The 15,141-nt window shown below is 37.8% G+C and overlaps 2 protein-coding genes across 3 annotated transcripts in view; one reads left to right on the top strand and one right to left on the bottom strand.

The window, feature by feature from the left end:
* LOC5569660 (putative Dol-P-Glc:Glc(2)Man(9)GlcNAc(2)-PP-Dol alpha-1,2-glucosyltransferase) lies at window positions 1–9,318 on the top strand. The gene is made up of 4 exons (XM_001652874.2): window positions 1–284; window positions 343–813; window positions 870–1,058; window positions 8,713–9,318. Exons 1-4 carry the CDS (start codon window positions 129–131, stop codon window positions 9,280–9,282), a joined length of 1,386 nt encoding a protein of 461 aa, XP_001652924.1. The 5' UTR covers window positions 1–128; the 3' UTR covers window positions 9,283–9,318.
* Window positions 9,314–15,141, bottom strand: part of LOC5569661 (cytochrome P450 4d2) — a 25,457-nt gene continuing 19,629 nt past the window's right edge. For both annotated transcript variants that reach the window (XM_021855288.1, XM_001652875.3), the window contains exons 2-4: window positions 10,468–10,851; window positions 9,605–10,405; window positions 9,314–9,537 (exon numbers count right to left, since the gene is read on the bottom strand). In XM_021855288.1, coding sequence (XP_021710980.1) covers window positions 9,383–9,537; window positions 9,605–10,405; window positions 10,468–10,851 — 1,340 coding nt within the window. In that variant the 3' untranslated portion in view covers window positions 9,314–9,382. The remainder of the gene's footprint in view (window positions 9,538–9,604; window positions 10,406–10,467; window positions 10,852–15,141) is intronic.

The raw sequence follows: 15,141 nt of genomic DNA on the forward strand, positions 1-15,141 counted from the left end.
CAATTTTTCCGTCATCAAAACATTGACTGACTTGTTTTCTTTCGACCTAGTCGTCACATAGAAGTTTTTACGATAAGCCGATGAAGCTGGACTGAACTTCCGTTCATTTTGAAGTGAATGCCGTGAAAATGAAAAACCAATTCATATTCTTTGCATTTATTAGTGTTTACTCGGCAATTTCCCTTATCCTGTTCAACTTAGTCTACCGCACTTCGAAAGTTGTGGTCGATGAGGAGTTCCACCTGCGCCAAGGTGAACACTACTGTCATGGGCGGTTCGATGTTGTAAGATTTTAATAGTATTTCTGGAGTAAATTAACTATTGATTTTTTTTTGTTTTTAGTGGGACAACAAAATCACAACGTTTCCGGGGTTGTACTTAGTTTCGGCATCATTCTTGGGCCCATTCCAAGCCTGTTCGATCTATCACCTACGAATGATCTCGCTAATCGCATCCATTGCCAACGTTTACCTGATTTACATAATTCGCAGAGTGGTTCTAGCCAATCGAAGTCCATCCTACCTGCTTCTGGAGTCGATTTCGTTGGCCACTCTTCCGCCGTTGTATTTCTTTACACATCTATACTATACGGACGTCCTTTCCGTTACGATGGTGCTCACTATGGTATATTTTAGCCTGAAAGGAATGCACAACTGGGGTGGAATTGCAGCTTTTATGGCCATTTTGATGCGACAGACTAATATTGTGTGGGTCGGAATGGTTCTCGGTAATCAAGTCATCAAAACGGCAATCGATCTCTGTCAAGCAGATGGAAAGGGTTCCAACAGGAAGGGTCGCCATTATGGATATTCGGTGAGAATGTGAGATGACTGATCAATCGGCGCGAATATAACTATTGAATATTTCAGGATTTGTGGCAAACAATTAGGATTATGCTTCGTAAACCTAAATTAGTAGTTGATCTTCTCAGACATGTATTGCCCAAATATTTCGGATACATTATCAATATTGTGGGCTTTGTCGTTTTCCTATGTTTGAATGGGTCCATCGTTATCGGAGACAAATCTGCTCATGTGGCTAAGCTTCATGTGCCTCAGGTATGTACTGTATATCTACTATCCTTTACTAAAATTTGTTGTTGTACTTCAATGACTAAAATAACTAAAATTTATTGTTGTACTAAATGAAAAGTATTTTATAATGCACTAAACCATTGAAAGTAACGCAGGGTAATGATATGTTTTTATAACCTATTCTGAAATGCAAATATAATACAAGATAATTTTCATGTTATCCTACAAGCTATAGCTGGACCTTATATTTGTATCATACTGAGCACTTTTCAAACTGCGGTTCCCGTAATAATTTACACCGAAAAAAAAAAATTTGTTTTTCTACTAAATGTGAAAATTGTGACATGTTTGAAATGTCATAACTTTTTTGTTTATTGGTTTACCATCACCAAATTTTTATGGTAGATAGCTAATGTAATGGACCGTTTTCCCTCAAAAAATTACGTTGGTATTCCGATAGGGTTTTGAGATATTTGAGTTTTTGTGTCAAAAATTATGTTTTTTAATGCAAAAAAAATTTTTTTTTACTGTGTGTATTTTTTTTGGAATCTTTATTTAGTTGTTTAACTTTGTTTCTTTAGTTGTCTAACAATCGAACGAACCGTTTTTGCTGTGCAGCTTTTTGAATATTTTTGAACCATTTTCACATACACCCTTTTGAAAAGTTAGTCGTGACTCAACTTGAAGATTTGATATCGGAAAATGACGATTTAGATGGAACTGGAAAACTGTGCAAAGTTTCAGCTCAATAGAAAAAAATGAATTAAAAAATTTTCCAAATTTTGGTGCTGTTGCTTGGAATCACTCAGCACTGATCAAGGCCTGCTGATTTGACGAACTCGAATGAACAAAGTAAGTGAAAAGATAAAGATTGTTCATATTTCAAAGTTGACACCTTGTTTATGAATGTAGGTAACTATTCTACTAGAGGTAGAGCTCAAAAACTACGAGTGATATTCCCCCAACCTTTAATACAATATCATGCAAGTGATTTATCCATTTATGGCTAAATTTTCTAAATAACTAGTCTCTAGCAAAAAAAAAGTGAAGCAAACAGCATGTTTAAAACTTTATCTGAATACTAAAAATCATAGGGGGTTGTGTACAAGACACGACCGCATGACGTTAACTACACCAAGTGATTTTCTGCATTTAAATTTTAGTCGATTTTCATAGTTGAAGCCTTCCTTTAGTTCAAACTCTAATATAATATCGTGAGGGTCGCAACATTTTAGGTTTTCAATTGACGCTCAGTATATTGCCGTAAGACGTAGTTAACGTCAAAAGAAGAATGAGCGAAGCAGCAGAAATTGGTCTGCTTTTACAGTGCACTAGCCAACCCAAAGGAATCGTGAAAGACAATATGAACGAGTTTGGTTGCGTAAGAAAGGGGTTGACATTTTCCCAATTTTCGACAGTCTATCGTCAAAAATCAAAAGTTTTCTCTATTTGAGTAAAATGTTGTATACATTTCCGACCGATTGATGAGAAAATATTGAAAATCTACCGATAAATGGCTGAGTTATTAGTATTCAAAATATTACATAATTTCGTGATGGTCGCAACATTTTAGATTTTCAATAGGGTAATGACACTTTATTTTGTTCAACCTTTCGAACATTCAGTTTCTTTCACTGGCCGCCGAGCGACGACACTGTTGTTTGTATTCCACCCACTGATCGCGCTACGCTGGATTCTCAAATTTCTCAAACTTTCAACACAAGCGCATGGAAGAATGGTAGTCAGAGAACTGTCAAAACGTATGGAAAATAATGAAAAACGTTAATTACTTGCAATTAGGAAACTGAATAAAAAAAAGTAGTGATTAGAAATCAAGTGTAAAGTAAATACATAACTTTTTGTGTTTAGTTCATCTTCCGTAGTGCTTCTTTGGTTCAGAATTTCGATTTTACTACCACTGAAAAAGAGCCATCTATTGCCTTTTCAGTTTTGAATATCGCCCTATTGACACTCAGTATATTGCCGTAAGACGTAGTTAACGTCAAAAAACTTCATTTATAAAATAGAGTGCCATCGTGCGTTTAAGCGCATCCGAAATTATAAATTTCACTCTTCATGGTTGTTTCATCGAGAAATCTCATACATTTCCATACTACGCGTATCTTCAACGATACGTAAGGGTTTTCCTTCAAAGATTTCGATCGATGTTTACAGAATAGGGGGACGTGGGGTAAAAAGCACCACTTTAGGAAGATGTGCCTATATGAAGACCAAACAACACGTGTGTAGTTTTTTAATACACTAATCTAGTTGGATTTTGTGTTGAGCAAGATTTTATTCATTTTTTAGATTTTAGATTTTTTTTTTAATTTTTTTATAATTAATAATAGATTCTTGAAAAATCAACTTTTTCCCAACACTTATTTTGCGTGAATAATTTCCATACGAGGCATGATGCACTGCTTTTTGGGGCAAGACGCACCACAACATTGAGACAAGCACTGCCGTTTTAAAGCAAAATTTTTTTTATCAAAAAAACACGAGTTTCAGTATGTTCTTGCTTACAAAATGATACAATTGTGCATAATAAAGAAGGGAATACTTTAAATGACCTTCAGGAGGCCTGTTCCAGAGGCACGTTGCCCATCATTGTGTTATTTTGCCAAATCATCTCATCATCAACTGACCCAGTCTCTGTCCATTTGTTTTATGAGTAGAGGTTGCAAAAGATATAAGTTTATCACTTTCTGAATAGTAAACGACATGATCGAGAAAGTTACATCAAAACCATGCTTTTCCAATTTATTGTTCTACATTTAGGGTGCCAATGAAAATCAATTTTTCGAATTTCAAAAAATGGTAGTGCTCAAAAGTTTTGTCTCCTTTCCTGCCAGATGTCTTAGAAAAGCATAAAACGTCGAGATCTGGTGTTATTTGGAATTTTTTTTTTTTTAATAAATCGGCCTCTTGGACTTAGTAAATTTTTGAGTTGGGGGAGTGAATTGAATTTGAAATGAACGATTTGAATTCAATTGCTGAGAAATTCAAGACAATAGTATTGAAACATATCCTATATCATTGTTGGCCACTGAAAGCATATGGTCGGCGTTAACTCAGAGGGGATCAAGTACAAAATTTGGAAAAAACGGATTATTCTGTCATTAGATGCAGCATTTCCTTAGCTCCATTTCAGTTTGATCAGATTTGATGAATCTTTTAAACTGCGTGAGATATGCGACAAATTTACTTTGGATGATCAAAAAAATCGATCAAAGCATGCAGTCAGAACGGACCAAGTGCATTTAATCACAACAGTGGAAACGATTAGCGCGCAGAGGAAAAGTGAAAATGAAAGTTATTCCAAGTGATTTGTCGGATTTTACGCCATCAGATTATTCTTTTTTTCATCCGTCAATGGAAATTGGTAAGTTTCACATAATCTAATGCGTTTGATTTTGATGCCTGGCCATTTTCTGTATTTGGATGGTTGATCAGAAATTGCATCAATTTCTGTGCAGACAGAGCGGACCATGTAGTAAAAACCAATAAGGTGTGATTGATGAAATTTTTCAAGTCGATTTCAAAACTCGATTGATGTTTTCAGTAGCTATAAGATGTCTGCAGGGAATGTCCTAGAACCCGCTTAATAAAACTATACAGTTTGACCGGAAATCAACACTTGTACTTGGTCCTCTCTGACTGAACGCATATTTGAACTTTTCTGTTCTTCAATGCCCTGAGCTAATTGAATTTTGTTTCTCAGACTATAGCAGTGACACGGATTTCGGAATTGAAGATATTCTCGAAGAATCTTACGATACCGATATTGAAGGATGTTGTAAGTTTGTTTTTGTTAGATATTTTGACATTGTTGTAAAATCTTGCCCCTGAGCAGATGATGAAGAACATGAACCAGCTAGCCACGACAGCAACCCAAAAATTCCTAACGTAAATTCGGAAGAAAGTAAGTGTCTTAAACTATTCTTGTGCTTATTCTGCGCGGCGTGTGAGTCGAGACGACTCGCTCTCACCGCGAGTGACGTGAGACGACTAATGTTAAACAAATGGGAGCGAGTCGACAATTGTCACCTCATTCGACTCGTGTCACCTCACACGCCGCGCAGAATAGGCACGTCTGTTTATGCTTATTTACATCAAGTTTGGTCTACTATCAGCCGAAACAGAAATTTCACCAGTTCAAGTCCCATCAAGTCCATTAGATATAGAAAATGAAGTCGAGAAAGAATATGGCCATTCCGTTCGTCCTAAGAAACGTAAATACGCAGAACCTGAATCTTGGAATAAGAACTCTGGCGTGAAATATGTAAATACGCTAGGAATATGGCTGTGAGTGCCGCCTAAAATGTTCAGAAAAAATTACATTTTTGCAACGTCGTCAAAACTTCGAGCGCTTTTACAGCAACGCATCCTGGGAAACCCAAACAGCAATCTTAATAGCCTGAATCAGAGTATCAAGTGTTTATCGTAGGAAGGAAAAGCTGTTGGCAAATTTTGCAAGATATTTTTCTCGCCGATACTACTTTAGTGCTGATTCGGTCGACGTTGAAGTGTGTAAGGTAATTATTTGGCCATGATTTAATAATTTCGTCACCGCTTGATTTTTATTTCTCAATACAGAAAATGTTCATGATTACTCTGATTGTGAGCAGCGCAAGGATTCACAGAGCTTTAAAAAAAGGTACGACGAACTCCGTATCCGACATGAGAGGAAAGCATCGTCCTGGCATTGCGATATCTGAGGCGAGCATGACCAAGGTTCACGAGCATATCCTATCGTTTCCATCTTATGAAAGCCATTACCGCCGAAGTGACACTCCAGATTCGCGCTATCTTTCAGAAGACTTGAACATTACTAAAATGTTCACGTTGTATGCAGATTGGATTAGAAACGAGCAAAAAACCGCACCCGAAGTGAGCAGTGTAAGTTTCGCAACTTACAAAAGAGTTTTCTACAAGTACTATGACCTTAAATTCAAGAAACCGAAAAAGGACGGTTGTAAGGTATGTGACAGCCTCAAATTTCAAATCGAAGCACTTTCGACTACAAACGGCGATTCAGAAGAAGTTGATGACCTAAAAAAGATTAAGGAAGAACACTTGTCGCAAGTCGATTTGATGATTAAAAGTCGATCAAATGATGCTGAGCAAGCAAACGATAGCGATACAGTCGTTATTTCGTTTGATTTGCAAAAAACATTTCCGCTGCCGAAGGTCACTACTGGCGAAGCGTACTATAAACGCCAATTATCGTTATTCAACCTTGGAATAAATGATCTTACCACAAAACAAGGATACATGTATCAATGGCACGAAGGAATTGCTTCACGAGGCGCCCAAGAAGTGGGTTCTTGTTTGCTGGAATATGTCCGAAGGAATGTGAAAGCAAAGAAGATGATAAGCTGGTCTGATGCATGTGGCGGCCAAAACAGAAATATAAAAATTGCATTACTTTGGATGTATTTGGTACAACTCGAAGAATGTCCGCTAGAAATGATTGAACATAAGTTTTGTGTTTCTGGGCATAGCTACCTTCCCAACGACCGCGACTTTAGTCAAATTGAGAATAAGCTCAGAAAAAGTAGCAGCATGTTCTCTTACGAAGAGTTTTTTTCAGACAGTTAGAGCATGCAAACAAAATAAAAAGTGATTCGAGGTGACAAAGATGGAAAAGAACATGTTCTTTTCCACCAAAACATTAGAGGCTTTAATAACAAACAGAAAAACTGACAACGCGAAGGTAAAGGTCAACTGGCTGGCAATAAAAGTGATTCGTGTTCAGAAGTCAAAGCCTGGTATATTGATGTTTAAATACAGTCACGATCCGGAAACACCCTTCAACGAACTGGACATAAAGAAAAAGCTTGGAGGTCCAGTGCCTAATATGAAAGATACCATACTGCAATCACTGTATCCTGATGGACATGGCATATCAATATAGTTATATATATATATAGTTCACTTACTGAAGTATGTCCCCCCAGTACATCACGAATTCTACATAAACTTACAACAGGATGACGAGAAGGAAGATGATAAAGTTCCTTAAAGATTTGTGATATTATATTTTATTCTAGTATTGAAAATAAAAACATTTTGAACAACTTAAACAAGCTATTGTTTTTATTTCTATTTTTGGTTTCATTTCTTTAACAGTTTCAGAAATTTAAATCAAGTTTGACTATACGAGCATTTAATGATTTTTTTTCCTAAAAATTGTTCAGTCAGAGTGAACCAAGTCTCTGAACGATATTCATTGGTTCAGTCAGAGTGGACCAAGTGCACATACTCAATTAGAAATCGTTCTCTATGAGGTTTTAATTATGTTTTTTCCATACTTATTACATCACATTGCTTTGTTTAAAAGCAATATAAATATGTGAGAAAATATTGATCAAAAATATCCAAAAGCTCAAAAGTAGCAAGGTATTAAACTTCAAACTCAGTTTTCTCAAAATATGAAAAAAGTCACTTGGTCCACTCTGACTTAACCCGACCATATTATATGGGATATTTCATTCGGGTGGTTAATTTACTTTCCATTAGGGGTGTCCTTTATGTTAAAAATTTAAAAAATGAAAAATAGAATTTTAATTGAATATTGAAGACAATAGTATTGGAACATATTTCGATAATGTGAGCCATTTTCTACATTAAATATGTGGTATCTTATTAGGGTGGTTCACTTATTTTCCATTAGGGTGGGCCTTTATGTCGAAAAATCATAATTTGAGTGGGATATTAAAAACAATAGTATCATCGTAGGGCATTTCCTTCATTAGATTCGTGATATTTAATTAGGGTGGCTCACTTATTTTCCATTGGTGTTTGCCGAAAATTAAAATAAAAATCAAGAAATTTTGAATTTGATCCTTTTTTTTAGCACAATAGTATTTTAACACCTCTTTTATAATCGTAAGCCATTGTCTTCATTTTTGTTTAGAGAGGCTTTAAATTTCTCTGAATTCATGCGCCTCTAGTTCCATTTGATATGCGACATCATTGCGACAATGTTAACATATTTCATTAGGGAGTTTCTCTCATTTTCCATTAGGGTGCATCATTTTTCGTATAGTTTGAAACCATGATTTCTCGAAAAAGTCTCGTCCACTTTCCTTAATTATGGTGTCATTGTAAAAATTTCAACTTAATAAAAAAATATCATCATTTCGTTGGCAAAAACTAAATTAGCATTGAGTGTTGCAAGTCACCCCGCACAAGGAAAATTTCACCTTTTTATGATTTTTGGTCTGATAAAATAATTCGATTCCATCTTCTGTCATCTCATACTGCAGGCGGGTCGGCCATTAATAGTTCAAAAAGGAATTTAGATTTTTAGATGACGTTTAGATCATGGTTTCGTCTGGTTGAAGTTGAAAAGTGTTGCAAGGGGTGACTTATAGTCACTTCCATTTTTGCCACGTTTAGATACAGTTCTAAAATCCACTTTTTTGCAATAGTTTTGAAAGCAGAGATTCACTCTTCCTTTTGTTCGTGATTTCAACATGTTCAGTGAATAAACAAATGAAGAAGTGGCCTTCTAAGTTGTTTTTTTTTCAAGACGGTGTCCATTATATATTACCCCCGCTAGCTTTCGCTAACGCGTTCTACGAAAAATCGAAGGCACGGGTCCTATCAACACTCGAAAGAATCATAGGACATAACACTCGATAACATAATAAATTTATTTCTATTACAGATCTTCTACTTCTCGCTATTCTTCGCCGCATTCAGCAGTTCCCACGTGCTGTCCACGCTCAAACGGATAGCCCGATTCATGCGGAAGAAGTGGCCGATGACCATTCTCTGCATATGCCTCTTCGCCGCAGCCATCCACCTGAACACCATAGTCCATCCGTACATGCTAGCCGACAACCGTCACTACACGTTCTACATCTGGAATCGCTTCTTTGGCCGCTGGTGGTTCGCTCGATACCTTCCGATCCCGGTCTATTACGCCGCGTTGGTGCTTGTGGTGCTGATGCTCCTGCCGAGTAGCAATAATCACGAACAGACCGTGGGATTCAGCTTGCTGTGGATGTTGGCCACCATTGCTTCGGTGGCCTTGCAGCAGCTGATCGAAGTTCGGTACTTCATTTTGCCATTCCTTGTCCTAAGACTGATTCAAACTAATGTTCGGACGTCGTCGAAACTGCTCGCATTGGAAGTGTTGGCGAATTTGGCAATCAACGCCGCTACAGTGTACGTGTTCGTGAAGAAGGAGTTCTACTGGAGCAACTATGAGGACGCCCAAAGAATTATTTGGTAAGGGATTAGTGATAAAGATCTGAAAGGCTAAGTTGGATAAACATGTTTTATTGTACACATATCACATTCGGTAAGCCTCTGTAAGATGATCTACATCTTAGTTAAGCACGTGGTACAAAAGCGATCTTAAGTCCATCTTTTGGTTTCAAGGTCAGTTGGATGATCAGTTGCGGCTCTGGTCCCGCTTCTGTCAACCGATAGTTTCTAATCACCTTGGAAAGGGTACTCTTAAGTTCCAACATGGCAAATTTTTGTCCTATAATGTAATAGATCTCTTGTGAGAATTTTGATAAGAGAAATTTGAAATTCTTTAGAATATATACCGATACAGTTCCTAGGTCCAGCGCTGAATGGGATGTACGCATACGGTGAAGACTGTTCCATAGTTCGCTCGGGGCTGAACCGTTCCGGATCGAACTTTTCCGGATCATCAAAGAGCTTCGGATCACGATGCATCACAATAATTCCTAGATTGAAGTTGGAGTCTTCGGGGATGACGTTTCCGCCAATCGTAGTCTTCTCTGTGAACTTCCTGCCAATGATCGGCACCGGAGGATACAGTCGAAGCGATTCCTTGATCACCATTTCCAAGTACTTCATGTCTTGCAGATTTCTGTAGGTCGCTGGGATACTCAAATCAGTACCAATGATCTCGGTAACTTCTTTGTACACCTTTTCTTGAACCTCTGGGTGACGAGCCAACAGGAGTAAAGTGAATGCAATAGCAATAGTAGTGGTATCATGGCCTTCGAACATGAACGTATCAACCTCTTCCTGAATCTCCTTATCCGTCAATGGTTTTCCATCAACGGAAGCTTGCAACAATACATCTAGGAAAGCCATCTTCTTCTTAGAACCGATACTGTCATCCCCTGAAATTCCGCTGTCACCGTGATCCATCAGTTCTTTTCTCCTCTTCTGAATGATGTTTGTCGTGAAGTCATGAAGCACCTTGATCACCTTATCTTGCCGCTTCCTGTCCGGCGAAAGATTGAAGAGGAAGTCCGATCGCTGCCATACCTTCACGAATCTGGTAGTTAGCAGATAACTCAGCTCCGTAACAGCTCTAACGTATTTTGAATCTACGTCAGTCTGGGCGTTTATCGGAGTTCCCATTGCAGTCTCTGAAATTAAGTCAGGTTACTTACGTAAATCAACGTCGAAGGGGTAACTTTTTTCCACTTACCACAAATGACATCCAGTGCGCAAAGCGTCACATACGGGTACACATTCACCAGCTTCCCGGAGGCCTCCGGCTTCAATTTCTGCACCAGAATCCCACTCTGCCGGTCGAACACCTCGATGAACTGCTCGAGAATCTTGAAGTGGAACGCCGGAGTGATGATCTTGCGCTTGTTGAACCACTTCTGATCGGTGCTCAGCAGCAGCCCGTTGCCCAACCAGGGCACCAGAAACTTGTACAGCTCGCTCTTGCGGATCAGCTTCTGGCTGCTGAGGACCGTTTCCGTGTCCGGGGTATTGGTGCAGAACAGTGCCAAACGAGTGCCGACCCACACGCGGAACATCGTGCCGTATTTGCGGCTAAGTGTGAATATGAAGTCCATGACATCTGGGAAGAATGGAATATTGTTTAAGAACACTACGCTGAGAAGCAAGCTCTGTCCCATTTGGGACATAACCCCAGAAAGAAGAAGAAGAAAATCTTGAAATCAACGACTGTTTGAGCTTATCCAACACTTTTTTTGAATATATTCTACTGAAACTAGTTATCTCCCGAAAGATCACGAAGAAGGTTTACATTCATTTATATGGACATTGCGGTATTGATTTTAAGCCACAAAGCTTGACGCCATATTAAAGGTTTCTAATATGAATACTGGTAATTCCCAGAGTCTATCGGACAAAAAGTTTCCTTCTACTATATTTCTAGAAAAATCATCGTGAAAAATTGCATTAGCTGGAGGGTTTTGACATGCAATCTGTAGAAAAAAAACCTAAAAAATCGACCATCCTTTTGAACAAAACCGATAGAGGAATCTCTGAATAAAATCTTGCAGATATGTCTAACGCAAGTCATGAAGGAGTTCTTGTGTGTTTCCTGTAGGAGTTAGTCATGAAATCTTTGAAGAAAAAAATGTAATAATTATAAGAACAAACTTTGCAGGAATCTTCGAAATATTTTCTAAAGAATTGTTTGTAAGAATTAGTAGATGACTTCATTAGGATAATCAGAAAAGGCTAGTAAATTACTCAGAAATTGGGGATCCCAATGATCATTCCAAAGAGCAAAAAAAAATGGGAATCCTGTCAGAACGCTAGAATAACCATGTATCTCTGTAAAAAAAATACCAGAAAAGGTGTATGGAGAAATACTTCAAAGATTTCTTAGAATATTTTGAGTAAATTCTCAGAACAATCCCTGAAGATATTTCTAGAAATATGAATGCAGAAATTCCTAAAAGGGATTGTTTCTAAATTCATGGGAGATTACCTGCAGATTTGTTTTTGTATGTCAGCTTCCCTAATGATTTATTCAAATTATAAGATTCACCGTTCTGTGGAGATTCAGTATTTAACCGGAGAAGGAATCACCCTTCACGTGATGCTCACACAACTTACCCAGACAAGTGACCGTTCGCAAGTGCCAGAAAGAATATGGTTAATGCACCAGACCGCTTGCTGCGATCAATTATATTGCCACTTCCCAACACAGTGCAATCTATGCCTCACATTCTCCCTATGCTCCAAAGAAATTAAAGTTAGTTTTCAATTAATGATAAACAAACAAATAAATGTTACAAACAATGACAATCTGCTTTTTAGAACTTGTTATCCCTAATCACTGTACACTATGTAAACTTGTCTAGCGTTGCACATTTTTGGCAAGCTGTAGCTCAATAACTCCGTGAATCGTCCCACGTAACTCGTAAATGCCCTAATTATTTTTGTCATAGGCAATTATGTTGAATTTTTATTTTGTTCTGCAATTTTCTTCTTAGATTTTTTTATACATTTATTTATGTTTTAAGCATCGAAATTTTACTTATCAAGATGTACTCCGCTTTGAATTAATAGCTCTATTTTTTGCTCAATGTTCTGTCCTACAGGCTGGCTATACTTCCATTTTTAATGTTTTGTAATCTGTTTATTACGTGACGTAATGCATTTACAATAAAGTCGTCGATTTTTATTCAATGTGTACACATAATATTACAGACTTGTCTAGGAACCAGGATATATAAAATCTCTTATACCGTCAGTGGGCAATAATTTTTGCATAACAGAGTGTAATTGGCATGTAACAAAATAAAAAAAAACTACTACCGTGCACCCCCGTTTATTTGAACAGTACCTCATGCAAACCATCGGGGTTCATTTTGAATTTGAACATCTAGTCACCCTAGAAACATGTTTCTGGTTACCTCTTTCACTGTTTTGTTTTGATTCTGCGTTCCGTTCCACAGTGTTCCATCTCACTTCGCTCCGTTCCATGAGATAAATGACGTTTGAACCAATTTTAATCTGAACGATGTGCAAATTAGCGGGGTACAGATTAAAAAGTGTTCAGATTAAATGAGGTCAAACCAACGGGGGTACCCGGTACAATAGCTTATTTTGCTTTACATATTTTCAAATCATTACATATTTACATTACATTCCAATTTGACTGTTACACACAGTGACGCGAAATGATAATCTTTGTTTCATTTTCCTTTCCCGGATTTTGCTAGGATTCATCTTTCTCTATGGCGAGCAGAAACAACAATATTTTGTCAATACAGTATTTGCTCAAAGCAAAATGAGAAAAATGTAAATTTCTGACATTTATTCAGTGCGATGTTTCCGAAGCTCATCTTTTTTCCACGACACAAACCGAAATATTCGAAAATTATCATTTCTCGCTCAACCGACAGAATATATGAAATTGCCATCCAATTGCATATTAAACATCTAAGTAGGCATGGTCAACGCCTTACTCATCCAGTAACGTCAGACCAGAATGGGAAGTTTATCGTGGAACTTTCATTTGCCAGCAATGATTGTTCTCCATTAGTTACCATTGCTGGGGCTTGGCATCCCCCAGAACGAACAACATACTGCACGCTTCCGTACTGTCATTTGCATATAGTAAAACAACAGATTTGTCCTCTTCTCCTCTTCTATAAAGAGTCTAAAATACAAAGAGGCGAAATCTGATCATACTGAAATTAAATCAGCTAGCAACTATGGCGAATCGAAGAAGCAGCACTGCCAATGTTGAATCCCACGCTAAAAGTGGTTCACATGTTTCATGTGTTGAGTTTACACTGGTTTGGGTAACGAATGAAACATTGACTGAATGAGTGGAAAACCAATGTAATCAATAGAGCATAGTTTATGCAAAACATGAAAATTGCAACCGACACCCGTGTATTTAGAAAAAATGCTATTTCAGAAGAAGCAAAATTTTCGTGAACAGTAACTATTTTGTGTGAGCCGTTTTCAGCGTGTAAGAAAAAGTGTTTGACAAGTCTCTTGCTCGTTTGGAATTACATGGACAGTAAATTTGGAATTCCAATTTTAACATTTCGTTTCTTTGCCTATAGTTTCTTTACTCTTCTAGCAAACAACACACTGCGACTTTCTTTCTGACATTTGCGCTAAGCAAAACAAGAATCGTCAATTTTTGCTTATCGTTAGCGGACATTGCCAGAGCTCCTCATTCCTACTGGCAAACAACACGCTGCAAGCTATTGTTCCGATATTTGCATTGAGCAAATCAACAGAGTCTACAATTTTAGCTTCTCGTCAGTGGACATTGCCAGGGTTTCTCTTTCATCCTGACAAACAACACACTGTAAGCTTCCTTTCTGACATTTGCTAGAAGCAAAACAGCAGAATCAAAAATTTTAGCTTCTCATCAGCGGACATGGCCAGGGCTCCTCGTCCCTCCTGGCAAACAACACACCGTAAGCTATTTTTCAGATATTTAGATTGAGCAAATCAACAGAATCGACAATCTTAGCTTCTTGTCAGTGGACATTGCCAGTGCTCTGACAAACAACACACTGTAAGCTATCGTTCTGACATTTGCTAGAGCAAAACAACAGAATCGACCGAAATTTGTTTTTTTTTTCATGCTGCTGTAGATTTTCCGCTCGGCTTCCACACAAGAACGCCAATATTCTTCTTTCCACGAACATCAATCAGCTGCAGATACTATCAGCTATCACTTTCATCGAGCACCAAGACGTACCTTCCAGATTCACCAGTCTGGGCTTCTTTTTTAAAAAAAAAATATTTCTTGCATGCACGCTGCAGGGTAATTCTTCCTGTAAAAAAATAATGCCAGGTAACTTTTCGGCAAAATAGCGAAAATCTGGCGGGATCGCCAATGTGGAGATTCAGTATTTAACCGTAGAAGGAATTACCCTTCACGTGATGCTCACACAACTTACCCAGACAAGTGACCGTTCGCAAGTGCCAGAAAGAATATGGTTAATGCACCAGACCGCTTGCTGCGATCAATTATATTGCCACTTCCCAACACAGTGCAATCTATGCCTCACACGTTCTAAATTGCCGTTTCCTAATTTTAGTGGAACTTTAACTGGTTTGCTTGATGGACGACTTTTTTCAGAACTACAACTCCAGGGAACATAGATATATGTTTAAATGGTCATGGTTCCATGACTTCTCATGTCACTCGTTCAACATATGTGGTACTTCTACTAGACCAAAAATAAACTGTGCATATAATTTCCAGATAATCGCCGAGATTGTTAGGTTTGTACTGAAAAGCTTGTTGTCAAGCAAAGAAAATCCTGTTCTAAAATAAATAATTTCCAGAAATTCCTCCGGAGATTTTTCAAAAGAATCCCTTTGAGAATTTCCCACAAGAATTCCTGCGGAGATTTCG

Source organism: Aedes aegypti, chromosome 3, assembly GCF_002204515.2.
Source record: "Aedes aegypti strain LVP_AGWG chromosome 3, AaegL5.0 Primary Assembly, whole genome shotgun sequence".
NCBI classification, from domain to species: domain Eukaryota; kingdom Metazoa; phylum Arthropoda; class Insecta; order Diptera; family Culicidae; genus Aedes; species Aedes aegypti.